This window comes from Panthera leo, chromosome A1 (assembly GCF_018350215.1).
Source record: "Panthera leo isolate Ple1 chromosome A1, P.leo_Ple1_pat1.1, whole genome shotgun sequence".
NCBI classification, from domain to species: domain Eukaryota; kingdom Metazoa; phylum Chordata; class Mammalia; order Carnivora; family Felidae; genus Panthera; species Panthera leo.
Genome location: NC_056679.1, coordinates 225,521,823 through 225,534,926, shown reverse-complemented (window position 1 = coordinate 225,534,926; position 13,104 = coordinate 225,521,823). Strand labels below are relative to the sequence as shown.

The window sequence follows — 13,104 nt, the reverse complement described above, 5'->3', positions numbered from 1 at the left end:
AATCACACTCTATCCTTTAAAATATTCTACTAGTTCTAAATTAAGACATCCCTACTCTCCAGGAGTTTCTTATAATTTGATAGGGATGGTAAGAAATACACAATGAACACATTAAAGACTGGATCACGTACAACAAAATATAAAGAGGCAATGGGTATTTAGAGAACTCTCATCCAATTAGAAAAGTTTTTGTTAAGGAGCTGACATTTCAGATGGGTCTTGAAGGAGAGGAAAGATTGAGGACTTCATCTGCGAATGGAGAAGGGAGGCAGAAGGTAGAAGAGAGGAAAATAAAGGTGGAGAGAGGAAAATAAGAGACATATTTAGGAAGAATATGTCTAGTTTGGGTGAAGCATAGGATACAGGTAATTAAGAGAAAATAAGACTAGAGAGGATTAAGGTATTAGGTAAAGCGTTGAATTCTATCTTCATCCGGTAAACAGTAGTGTTTCAGTATATATGGGCATTGGGAATAGAAGTGGGCCTTGAGATCCAGCAGCAGTATCTGGAATTGTTGGAAAAAAATACTAGAAAGGAGCAGGTCTGTAGCCAATAGCTCCTTGGTAAATGCAAGATGACTGACCAAGAGACCTTGCATTAAACTTCAGTACATTCAGAGAATTATGTTAATGTGTCTGATCTCTGCTGACAATGCTATAAAAAATGTTTCTTACCAAATTAATCATTTTGCTGAAGAATTTAAACGGAGACTGCCCACGTGAAAGATTTAGATTTGAAAAATATTAACAATTAGAATTCTTTCTGGATACTGTGACATAGCTCTTAAGATACGAGCTTCACTTAATTGCCAAACTACTGAAGTTATGTTATACAGTGTAAAGGGACAGTGTTCATGAAGATGTGCTTCCTTTTCAATGCTGGAAAATGTTGGGATGTTGATTTTTGATAATTACAAAATTTAAAGTAAGAGGTAATAGGTTCATCTTCAAGTCAATTGAGAGACTGGTGTTGATAGGCAGTATTGTGGCAGGCTTACTACTTTTCATATACCCATATTGCAGTAGCTACTTGGTTTTTAAAAGGAAAACTAAAGGGGATTGGGCTGTTTGCGATTAGTTTTTGGGTGGTAACAAAGAATATAAAAACTAACATTTATTAAATGGTTTACAATTTCTATGAATTTTGCATTTATAAAAATGTTAAGTAAAAACTTATGATTTTCAGTAAACAATTTTAAAACATTTTACTACCTCTTGTTTTTTGGGTATCTAGATATGCTGTTCTTAGATTAACAAAGAATTGAAATATTCTAAAGAATTGAGAAAACTTGGGTTATCAGAGCATTTAAAATAGTATAGATCAGCTGGTTTCTGGATTCTTTGGAAAGAGAAAAAAATAATCTCAATAAAATAAAAGCAGTCTTTAGTATTTAGTAAAGTTCTGCGAAGCTATTTAAAATTATGATCTTTCTTAATGTATTAAAAAACAAAAAATATTAGATAATGTGACATATTGGAAAGAGAATAGGCTTTGCGGTCAAACTGGCTTTCCCCTTACTAGCTATGTGACTGGATAATTTATCTAACCTTGTCCTTCTGAAAAATGCTCTTCGTACTACTTAAGTGTAGAGTCATGAGGATTACACATGATTCTAACTATAACTGAGTGTTTTCTATGTATTAGGCCAAAGTTTGGCAAACCATTCCTATAAAGGGCAAGATAGTAAATATTTTAGGCTTTGTAGGCCTAAAACTATTATCTGCCACAACTGTACAACTTTTCTCTTTAGCATAAAAATAGCCATAGACAGTACATAAGTGAACACTGCTGTGTTCTAACAAAACTGTATGGACACTAAATTTTGAATTTTGCATATTTTACACATCATGAATTATTCTTCGGATTTCAAATTTTTTTTAAAAAAGCATTCTTAGTTGCTATTCCATAGAAAAACAGTGGCAGGTCAGATTTGGCCTATAGACCATAGTTTGCCAAACCCCGTCTTAGACAATTATATACTATGAGGCGCAGGTGCTAATTTCATAGATGAAAGAAACAGGTGCAAATGTTATGTGACTTAGTTGGAGTCTCCCAGGGTAAGATCCATTAAAAATGACTAGTGTAGAACCTCACACATGGTCCAGAGTCAACTGAAAAAATAGACATTTTTGCAACACTTTTCACCTTTTTATTCCATAGCATTTATTGGATTGCGAGGCCAATATAGTGCCAGTCCCACTGAAATAACTTTAGAGTTTTCTTATAAGCAGATACTTACTGATTGACTTTGTTTTAATGTTTGAAAAGATGGCGTAGTTGAAACACAGGCAGGAAAAAACTTCACTGTCTTGGTTTTATATAGCCTTTTTCTCCCCTGAAAATGCTTCAGACGTTTTTTCCATTTTTTTCTAAAAACATCCCTGTATGACAGAATAATTCGCTTCCTAATTTTATTAATGACCTCTCATCCCACCTTAAATGCTGCAATGGAAATGGAGGAATAATACACAGAAATATAGTTCTGAGACTTTCTAGCTTCATCATGACACAAATGACCTATGAAAACAGTTAGTAAGTGTTTTCAGAATAATTTCCTATCTTGTAACGAATATAGCTGGAGTGATGTAAAGAACTACATCAACCAAAATTATAAACAGAAAGGAAAACGTTTAAGTCACTTTTTTTTCTTGACTGTAGATTTGCTTCTTGCCTAAAATCGCTAGTACACTGGCATTTGCCATTTTTTAAAAGGAAAAAAGTTGCACTTACTTCAAATATATGAGTGATATGCCTAAATATGTTGAGGATGTTTGCTAATTGCAAAGCCTTATAAATGTTTCTTTTCCTAACATTCTGCCACACTAGAAGTGGGACAGTTTTTAAAAATCACATTTGAAGATTTTTAGGGTAAGACAAAGCAATGATGATCCAAAATGAGAATATAAACACTGTTTTAGGCCTGGATTGACCTTCCAAAGCAAGCTTGAACTTCTGAGCCCTGCTTTATTGTTTTCGGTCAAAATGCATGATCGGTGTATGTTATTCCCATTGTCCGGTTTTGCTCATCATTTTCTATAGGAAGAGAGCAAAGCATTTTTCTACAATTCCTTTACAATAATAATAAAAAAAATCCACGTTTCACCTTTTAATGAATGCAGACATCCTCATGATAAGGGATAAATAGTTCCCAGGGTACTGGATCAGTCACCAGGGTTTATTGTTACTATATCTTGAAATCAGAAATATATCCCCCAACACACACACACACACACACACACACACACACACACACACACACACACCTTCAGCATACCTGTTTGTCTGAATTAAGAGTACCATTATCAAAGAGTATCAATTCTGTGAATCTGTAATCACTTATGTTCTTGAAGAAATAATATTGAAGTACACGTACGGTTATAATGCTACTCTCCATAGACAGCTAGTATGTCTTCTCGAAAGTGTTACACATTTTTCTACCCTACCAACCTTGCCATCCCCAAATCCCTTTTAATTTATAGTTTATAATATATGATCCTATCTTTATGGCTTATACCACCAACTCTTGAGTTTATCTTCTTGCAAGCTTGTCCAGTAACTTTTAACACGTTTTATTTACTTGGATCAATCTTCTTGTGTTCCCCTCAGTGAAGAAATTGAAATGACCTGTACACTTTTTGACTTAATGGCCAAAGATGCTTTTTAAATGCAGAAACATGCACATTAAAACTTTAAAAAAGAAGAATCCTGGTGACAACTATTTTATAAATATGTGACTGTATTTTTCTTTGTGTCCAGAAACTTGTATTGAATAGAATTCAGGTATATTCCTCCCTAACCCACACAGTTCATTGATCTAACACCAGGTTTTCATTTGTACCAAAATGGGCAAGATAATGAAGGCACAGGCTCACTTTGTATCAGTAAAGGACATCGAACACAGTCATGAGGCACTGATGACATATAAGCATAGTCAATCACAAAAAGCAAGTGTTCAAAGTCCTCAGTAACTTTTCTCCCTTTAACATTTGGCAAAACTCAGTCTAGCTATTTTAATACCTCAGAAAGAAAAAATAAATAAGAGATGCTACATTAAAACATAAGATTACCTATAGTCTTTAGAAATATAAGGAAAGGGTAAAACGAAGGGAAGAGACCACAGATTTCCTATATTCTTGGATTATCCTTCCTTTCTGAGGGTCTCAGATGTCTGCATGCGTCTGTAGAAATGCCGGCTGTACCTGAAGACTGAAGGGATTGTTGGTAGTTGGCGGACATGGTCCCTCAACATATTAAAAGTTTGTATCACAAAAACAAAATTAGCTTGATTTCTGCTAAGTGTTTTGTTAAAAACCTAAGTCAAATTTGGTTATTTAAAGGTGATCTAAAAAAGTTTAAAATAAAGGAAGAATATATTCTAGCTTCCCAATGAGAAACAGGTTACATATTTAGACTTCAATAGCAAATAAATACACCTTAAAGCCAAGCAAATTTCTCTCCTTTAGGAGACTCTAAGACAGACTACGAAAACAGTTCTTGTTTCTCTACCGCTGATGACAACGCCACTCATAGAACGTATCAGGAACTAATTTCACAATTTTAAGAGACTTTTTCTATGACATAATATGAAAGATGAGGGTTTAACTTAGGTCGGAGCAGGCAGAACATATCTGCACTTCATAACATCTCTAGTACAAATATATGACAGTTGAACAACAAAACACAGCCCAACCTCTGTTTACATCAAAACCACTGTATATGTGATATATAATTACTTGCTTTCGATGGGTTAATACCACCCATTTGCAAGACCAGAGCTGGTAGTCCACGGAGCATGCCATTTATAGGTAAGCCTAAGTCTGTAACTGCAGAAATAACATGGAAATGTATCAGCCTATCCAAAGTAGTTAAATATATTTTTAAATTTTTTTCCTAAGAAATTAATTTTGCTAATATTTCCCAAGTCCTCCACCCAAAGATACCTTGATAATTTTTGGTTTTTCACATCAGAATCTACCAAAATTTTTTAACTGTTTCCAAGTATCGGTAGCAAAGGAGCTGATACCGCATGTATTCACCAACGAATTGTTAATATTTCAGTGAGTTACAATAAAGTTTTTGCATGCCTGAAAAATTAATTGTAAAGGAAAAATAAGGAATACTTGTAGGAGGATCTCAATAAGTTGGTGTTTTGCTTTAAAAACAACCTCTAATATTCATCTCTGATAACACAGCATGTATATATATGTATACAAAGTTCATTTCCATGCTTATTACATAAAAATAACTATAGGAAATATCAGTCTATCAGTATCAGCTGATATAGATCCAATTAATTCACTGCAGACGGGAAAATAAGAAAAACAATCTGAAGTAATCAGTAAAGCCCACAGTTCAAAAAAACTTTTTTTCCTTTTCTTTTTTCTTTTTTCTTTTTTTTTTTTTTTGCATTGTTTATAATTTTTTGGTAGTTTTATCTGTGCTGTGTTGAACAAGTTGATTCCCAGACTAATGGCCTCCTCCGAGTAGATTTGAAAGGAAGCCCGAAGCCTTCTTACTTTGCTGTGCTTCTGCTTCTTGGTCTTGTGCAAGTCCCAATTCACTCTCAATTTGATCAAGCTCTGACTGGTCAAGTAGTTCAAAGTCATCACCTTCTTCAGTGTCTGTGTCGTCTCCCAGGCTGGGGGCAGCCTGCGAGAGTGCTTGCTTCGCGGCGCCCTCTAACTGCTCTTTGATGGCAGCCGTCACTGCGGCTGTGATGGCGTCCCCGGCCAGGTTGCGCATCAAGTGAAAGGTTTGGTCACTGCTCAGCGGGAGGGTGAGGCCAGCGGCGGACTGCCTCTCTTTGCTTGCTCTGGGACGGCTGTCCAGCTGCTCCTTTTTTCTCCTGAGCTCAGTGGGCAAGCCAAGGCTGAATTCATCTTCGTCGTTTGTTCCCATGCCATTTTCTACAGATGGAAAATCGGAAAGGTCTCGAGAGAAAACTTCTTCGCTAGGCCGGTCGAGATCTGTGGAATGTGTAACAGAAGTTCATGCTTAAGCACCGTGATGAATCTGAAATGAAAGAACTGTCTAAAAGATAATCTGCTGTCCATCCCACACTCTAGGCAAACCTGACCATCTCTCTACGAGTGCACAAATTCCACATGTCCCCCCTACGTCCTTAGTTTCCCTCTTAGGTACAAAACAGTGTATGTAACGACTTGATGTTAGTTTTTATTTAAATTCCAATGAATTAACATACAGTGTATTAGTTTCAGGTGTACAATATAGCGATTCAACACTTACATATAACACCCAGTGCTCATCACAAGTGCCCTCCTTAATCCCCATCACCTATTTAACCCATGCCCCTACCCACCTTCCTCTGGTAACCGTAAGTTTGTTCTCTATTTTTTCATTTGAGAGAAAGAAAGAGAGAGGGAGAGGGAGAGAGAGGGAGAGGGAGAGAAGAGAGAGAGAGAGGGAGAGAAGAGAGAGAGAGAGAGAGGGAGAGAAGAGAGAGAGAGAGAGAGAGAGAGAGAGAGAGAGAGAGAGATAACCCAAGCAGGCTCCTTGCTCAACCTGGAGTTGGATGCAGGGCTTGATCCCATGACCCTAGCTAGGATCATGACCCTGGCCAAAATCAAGAGTTGGATGCTCAACCAACTGAACCACCCAGGCGCCCCTGTTCTGTATTTTCAGAGTCTGTTTTTCGGCCCCCTCTTCTTTCCCCCCTTTGCTCATTTGTTTCTTAAATTCCACATATGTGTGAAATCATATGGTATTTGTCTTTCTCTGACTTATTTTGCTTAGCGTAATACTCTCCAGCTCCATGCATGTTGTTGCAAATGGCAAGATTTCATTCTTTCTAATGGCTGGGTAATATTCCGTTGTATACATGTACTGAAGTTTTAAATGTTCATCATAAACAAAAATTTCATCCTGCCCCAGGAGGGTATTAGCTTTAAGCTAATGTGGATATGTATGCTGTATGATCACAAAGTAAAAACAATATATTTCAACTGGAGGTTTTCATGGATTCTGGTACAGCAGATGGTGAGTATTATCCTGGCCCAGCATTTTCATCCGTGAAGAACTATCTCAGCATCTGTAACCGATGTTTGTGTAAAGCAATGAATCAAAAGTATCGCTCCTTCTATTCCATGTTCAACCTAAGAGCTTACGGAAACATTTCGCTTTCCATAAATATAGCTGAAAGTGACCATATCCTGTCTACCAAACTCGTGTCCTGAATATATATCGGATCACTTAAGATTTCGGACATTTGAAAGCAATGTCAGGTTAGTAGGCAGACAGCGATTTTATTGTTTTTCACTTTCCATAGAAAATCTTTCAGTCTAACAGTTAACTCTTTACAATAGTAACTTGAAGTCTTCAATTTAATTAAAGCCTTCTTTGTGGGTGGCATGACTGCTGCCCCTTTTGTTGTGTAAGTCTGAGACAGAATGCTTAAGAACAACGGGTTCGTTATCCTCATCTTGATATGTAGGGCTTATACAGCGTGAGTGTTCCTTTTCTTTTCTTTTTTTTTTTTTTTCAGTAGACCCTAAACCCAAAGTGGGCCTTAAACTCATGACCACGAGTCACATGCTCTACCAACTAAGCCAGCCAGGCACCCCGTGAGTGTTCTGATACACTTGAAAGTTGAAGAAATTGAGGTCCACAGAATCATGTCATCTGTTCAAGGTCACACAGTTAGTTAATGACCAAGGCAAGACTAGGCTTGGGTGTCCCAATCTCCAAGCCTGTCTTTTCTCAAACACTGTATGGCCTCCCTCCTCCTCTAGAAAAAGAAAGTACGTTCTTGCCTGTAAAAACACATATAGAACAATTCACAATCTTCCAGTGTAATCTCATATATTCAATATATGGTTAAAATGACCCGAAATAATCCAAGGAGACTAGCAAAAATTAACTTACTGTACAAGACTGTCTCTCTGTTTTAAACTTATTTATCCTAAAAAAAAAAAAAAAAAAAAAAAAAGAACTAACTTTGAAGAAAACCGTGAGAAACCATGGAGTCAGCTTTGGATTTGGGGAACTTGTCCTCCATACTTTAATCCTCTTTGATGGGGACCAGCCCTGAATACACAGGATGAAAGTGTCTCTTCCCCTCCTTCCACTGTCGCCATACACAATGCCACCAGACACTTCACAAGTTCATTGTTTTCACTGTCAATTGTTTATTTGTTTTGAAAATAAAGGCAGATTTGGATACTGACTGGCTTGGATTTTTTTCTCCATACTTTTAAAAAAGGAATAGCTTTTGGGGTACGATTCACAGACCATAAAGTGTACACATTTCAAGCGTACAATTCAGTGGTTTTTAATATATTCACAAAGTGGTGCAACCATCCCCACTATCTAATGCCAGAACATTTACATCGTTACGAAAAACCCACACTAATTACCAGTCACCTTTCCTCCTTCCCCCAGCCCCGGCAGCCACTAATCTACTTTCTGTCCACATGGATTTGTCCATCCTGGACATTTCCTATAAATGGACTCACACAATACGTGAACTTGTGCGTCTGGCTTCTTTCACTTAGCATAATGTTTTCAAAGCCCATCCATCTTGTGGCATGTGTCACTACTTTGTTTTTATAGCCAAGTGACACTCCATTGGGTAGATATGCCAGATTTTGTTTATCCACTCAGCAGTTGACAGAGGTAAATATTTTTGCATGTGCTAATAATAACAATAAGGGCACGCAGAAATGTGAGCATACCATCAGAAGTGTCTGTCTGTGGAGTGTATCCTTCTGAAAGGTTGAAGGTCCCATTGTCAGTCCAGGAGACCTCAGATACATCCGTGTCAGACACAGACAACTCTTTAGCAGCAACCGTGAGGCTAATCTGTGTTAAGATAAATAGCAGTGGCTCATTTTAAACTTCGGACAGAAACCTTTTCAAAACTCCATATGAACACCAAAAAATGTCAGAACAATAAAAACCAGATGAGTAATTTTCCTTTTGAAACTGTTCAGTCATCTTAGAGGAATGAGAGGAGTCTATTAGGAAAATCATTCAGCTTGAGGGCATGTAAGTAAACTTAACAGTCAAACCACCCAGGAACAAACTGAAAACTACACAAAAAAATACCTTAGGACAAAGAGCTGAAAGGTCTAATTCGCTGTCATCTTTGTGACTTTTTTCTTTATCTGCTTCTGTTGAGAGAAAATTTAGAGGCTTTCAGTTTCCTAGACAGTACATTTCATTCATTATACAGTGATATCCTGACCCCGCATTCCTCACGGTCTCCAATGCTCCCATATAATCAAATGTTTGCACACGACGTATTTGCAAAAGTTTGATTTCCAAGGGAAATGGTCCACAGAGTGGTTCTCGTAGTGTGGTCCCTGAACCAGCAGCATCGGCATCGCTGATCTGATGGAACTTTTTAGGAATGCATATTCTCAGGCCCCGCCCTACACCAACTGAATCTGAAACTCTGGGGTGGGGCCCAGAAATCCAAGCTTTAATAATCCCTCCAGGTGATTCTGATGCTTGCTAGAGTTTGAGAATCTATAAAGTCATAGGCCAAGTTCAGTAGTGAATAATGATTACATTCATCTTTCCTCTATTTTCTTTTCCTCCCCTTGTTCTCTCAATCCCCTTACACTGCTCCCACGCTCTCAGCCCTAGTGTTTTTTTTTTTTATTTGCAATAGTCCACACCAAAATAAAATAACTTACACGAAAGAAATCATAAATAGCAAATACAGAATTATTGAATCCTTTTCTCCTTCCCCTGACAATTTGGATCAAAAAGTCAATTTCTTGTATGTTCGAGAAAAAAATAAAAGCCTAAATAGGCAAAAGCTGTATTACTGTGGGGGATTAGCTTCTGTAATAATATGCAATAAAAGGCTAAAAGCGCCTTGAAATGTATTAAAATTGATTTCATAATAAATAGCCAGCTGATGTCTGATTCCATGCACGGTATCTAAAATTCAAATTTTACCTACCAGATCTCTTACGTTTCTTCTGATTAATATATTCTCCAATTCCAAAATCTAGTTTCAGCAGAACTGACTTGATTTTGCTGTATATTTTTTGTCCAATATCATTACACTTAAACAGTGGACACAAAAATGCACACAATACTGAAACATAAGAGGGAAGAGAACGTAGGTAAGATGGCCTTCCTTTCAAAAGGCTACATCTTAGTATTTCACAAAAATATTTCAGTTTCTTTACTGACAAATGCAAGTGTTTTACTTCGAGAAATGCCTCTGTGAAGTAAGCTCATCATTTGTATTCTTCCTCCCACAATGAAAACATTTTCTCCTGTGCGCGTGTGTGCATACCCACACTATGCTTAAGGTCATTGTTTTCAAAGACTTGCTATCATATCAACTTCCTCCTTTCAACTCTTTCAGCCTCAACGATTACACAAAGCTTACATGCTTTCTTGACAACAGTCCTGGATTAAAATCTCCATTCTACTTATTTGTTAAATAAGCCATTTCACTATAGGAAAGTTATTATCTATTAGCCTCTCATCAGTAATATTGGGATAGTAACATCTGTTAGGGCTTTGTGAAGAATAAATGAGGCCAAAGCAAACCATCTGAATAATGCCTTGCCCATATCAGACTCTCCTTCCCCGGCTCTTTGTTCCTTTACTTCCTAAACAAGGCAGATCAAGGGCTGATATATACATGGGTTGCACGTGGGAGAATGGATGTAAGCTTGGATCAGCTGCCATGGGTGTCATGCACCAGGAATACAAAAAGAAACGAAGATGGACACCCTGAATGTATTGTATTCCCTGGTGTTTATTTCTTTGTTGTTGTTAGAAAATGTGCCCGTTTACCTTTTAAATAGGAGTTGCAAACTCCAGTATCACTAGAAGCCAAGGAAGTATATGTACATTTTAAAAGCCGGTGTAAGAAAAATAGGGAAATATGAGGGTTAGTTAAATGGAGAGTGCCTGTCCCATCTCAAGGTGGCAGCACCAGATCATATTTTCCAAGCCAAGCTGGAAATCTATACTTTTTTACAGCATTTTGGAGTTGTATTTGACATACAATAAATTGTACATATTTAAAGTATACAGTCGGACACATTTTGCCATACGCATACAACTAAGAAACCATCACCACAAGGAAGATAGTGAACATATCCATCACCCCCTGAAGTTTCCTCATCTTCCTATTCATTAATCCTTCCCCTGCCTTTCCCTCCCTCCTCCTCCCTGGGCAACCCTTTGTGTGCTTTGCCGCTGAAGATTAGTTTGAGTTCTGCATAAATGGAATCATACAGTAAATGTTCTTTTTTACCTTTTTCCCACTCGATCTAATTATTTTGAGATTTAGCCAGACTGTGGCATACATCAACGTATTAGTGCTGAGTGGTCACTGAATGGCTATGCCACAGGTTGTTTACCCATGCCTCTACGGGTGGACGTAAGGACTGTGTTCTGTTTTTGGCTACTACAAATACAGGTGCTGAGCACATGTGCATACGAGTCTTTGCGTAAATGTACACTTTCATTTCTCCTGGGTAAATACCTGGCTGTGGAATAGCTGGATCATGTACAGTTTTTAAGAAATTGCCAGGCTGTTACCCAAACTGGCTGTGCCACTGTACCTACCCCCTACCAGTACAGGTCTCTAGGAAGAGGAAAAACCTTTTACAGCAGGAACTGAAAGAAGAATCCATGTGCTTTATAATTAAAAACTCATCCCTCCTCTTCCAAACTATGGAAGGTCCTGCTGACCATTAAATGATACCATATGCATTACATAAATCAGCCGAATGTTCTATACTTACACAGTAGATAGCTGAGTATAACCCCAGGAATGTAACTTCCCAAGACCGTAAAAAATGTGCACACACTGCAGACCAGGAGACAAAACTAGAAATGATAGAAACAACATGTGACAGTTATACAGAACTCCCAGACCTTTTAGAGGACAGGATACACACCCAATTAGTTATCTATATGCGATCTGTCCCGTTACGGCAAACGTTGTTCAAACCGTGTTCTTTTGTACTCGGGTCTGACAAATGACTGCTGTGTTCAACCAGCCTCAGTCCACTTTAACACTTAGTAACCATCATTTTGAGGTTCCAGAGGCTCGTTTCTGGCACCGAGAACATCTCCCATTAATCATCCCTGTGGCTCTATTCCTGCCAGATGCAAGAGAACTGAAGACTAGTATGTCCCCGGAAACTTTTTTTTACTCGGGATCAGTCACTGAAAATAATGCAGACTGGCAAATAAACTTGCAAGTTCAAACTACTTCTATAAGCTCATCAAAATTCATAAACACAGCAAAATATTACAGAAATTAGAGGCACTTACATAAATATAATTTGCACAGCTGATAAGCAGCTGGGATGAATCCACTGGCCATTACTATCCTCCTTCCTAACCATATCCATCCCTCAGATTGACCCAATTTCTAGGTTACTTGGAAACCAGCTGGGAATGAAATGAAATTCCCTAAGTGAAATGTGCTTCATTTCCTTCTCTCTGTCAGTTAGGACCAAAAAAATCTTGGTTGTTTTAACAAATTTAAACATCATGATAAAAATGCTCCTATAAAGCCCTTCACAGGTTTTCCTCATCCTACTCTTAAAAATAAACTATCTTTCTTCTTTTGATTCATCTTTAAGTTACGGCATTAAACTGGGAAGCAAAATTAAGGGAATTTCAAAAAGCCATATAAGGAAACGATACATAACTCCGATCAGTAACTGATTGACACTGAGGGGGTCTAAAATTCAGATTAACTTTGATTTTCCATTCTTTGGCATTGGGTTGATAAATTCACTAGTCAAAAGAGCAGAGGAGCTTACGCAACAAAATTAGGAGCTGTTTCTGAAGCAGCAAGGCCGTTGAAGAATACGGAATTCTCATAGCAAAATGGAAGAGGAAAGACCATAAAAGTTGAAAGAATAAGTCTATGAAAGCATGACCGTATCCAGAATTCAGTTTCAGAAAGAGATTTCATACTATCCACTAGATTTGTAACATCATCATGTTAAGCCAACTGACTTAAGAGCACATTAGGACAATCCAACACACAAATTTTACGTTCAGAATCTTCTAAAAATGTGTTTAATCATGTCAGTGATTTTGATGATTTGATGACCAATAATCATCAAAAATGCAACTCTCCCTCGCCACCAC

General features: G+C 37.6%; 1 protein-coding gene across 2 annotated transcripts in view; it reads right to left on the bottom strand.

Annotated features, from left to right (window-relative positions):
• Positions 1-2,126: 2,126 nt before the first annotated feature.
• Positions 2,127-13,104, bottom strand: part of RETREG1 (reticulophagy regulator 1) — a 129,982-nt gene continuing 119,004 nt past the window's right edge. For both annotated transcript variants that reach the window (XM_042952907.1, XM_042952912.1), the window contains 5 exons: positions 11,739-11,823; positions 9,929-10,066; positions 9,064-9,128; positions 8,691-8,817; positions 2,127-5,966 (listed from right to left, as the gene is read on the bottom strand). In XM_042952907.1, coding sequence (XP_042808841.1) covers positions 5,467-5,966; positions 8,691-8,817; positions 9,064-9,128; positions 9,929-10,066; positions 11,739-11,823 — 915 coding nt within the window. In that variant the 3' untranslated portion in view covers positions 2,127-5,466. The remainder of the gene's footprint in view (positions 5,967-8,690; positions 8,818-9,063; positions 9,129-9,928; positions 10,067-11,738; positions 11,824-13,104) is intronic.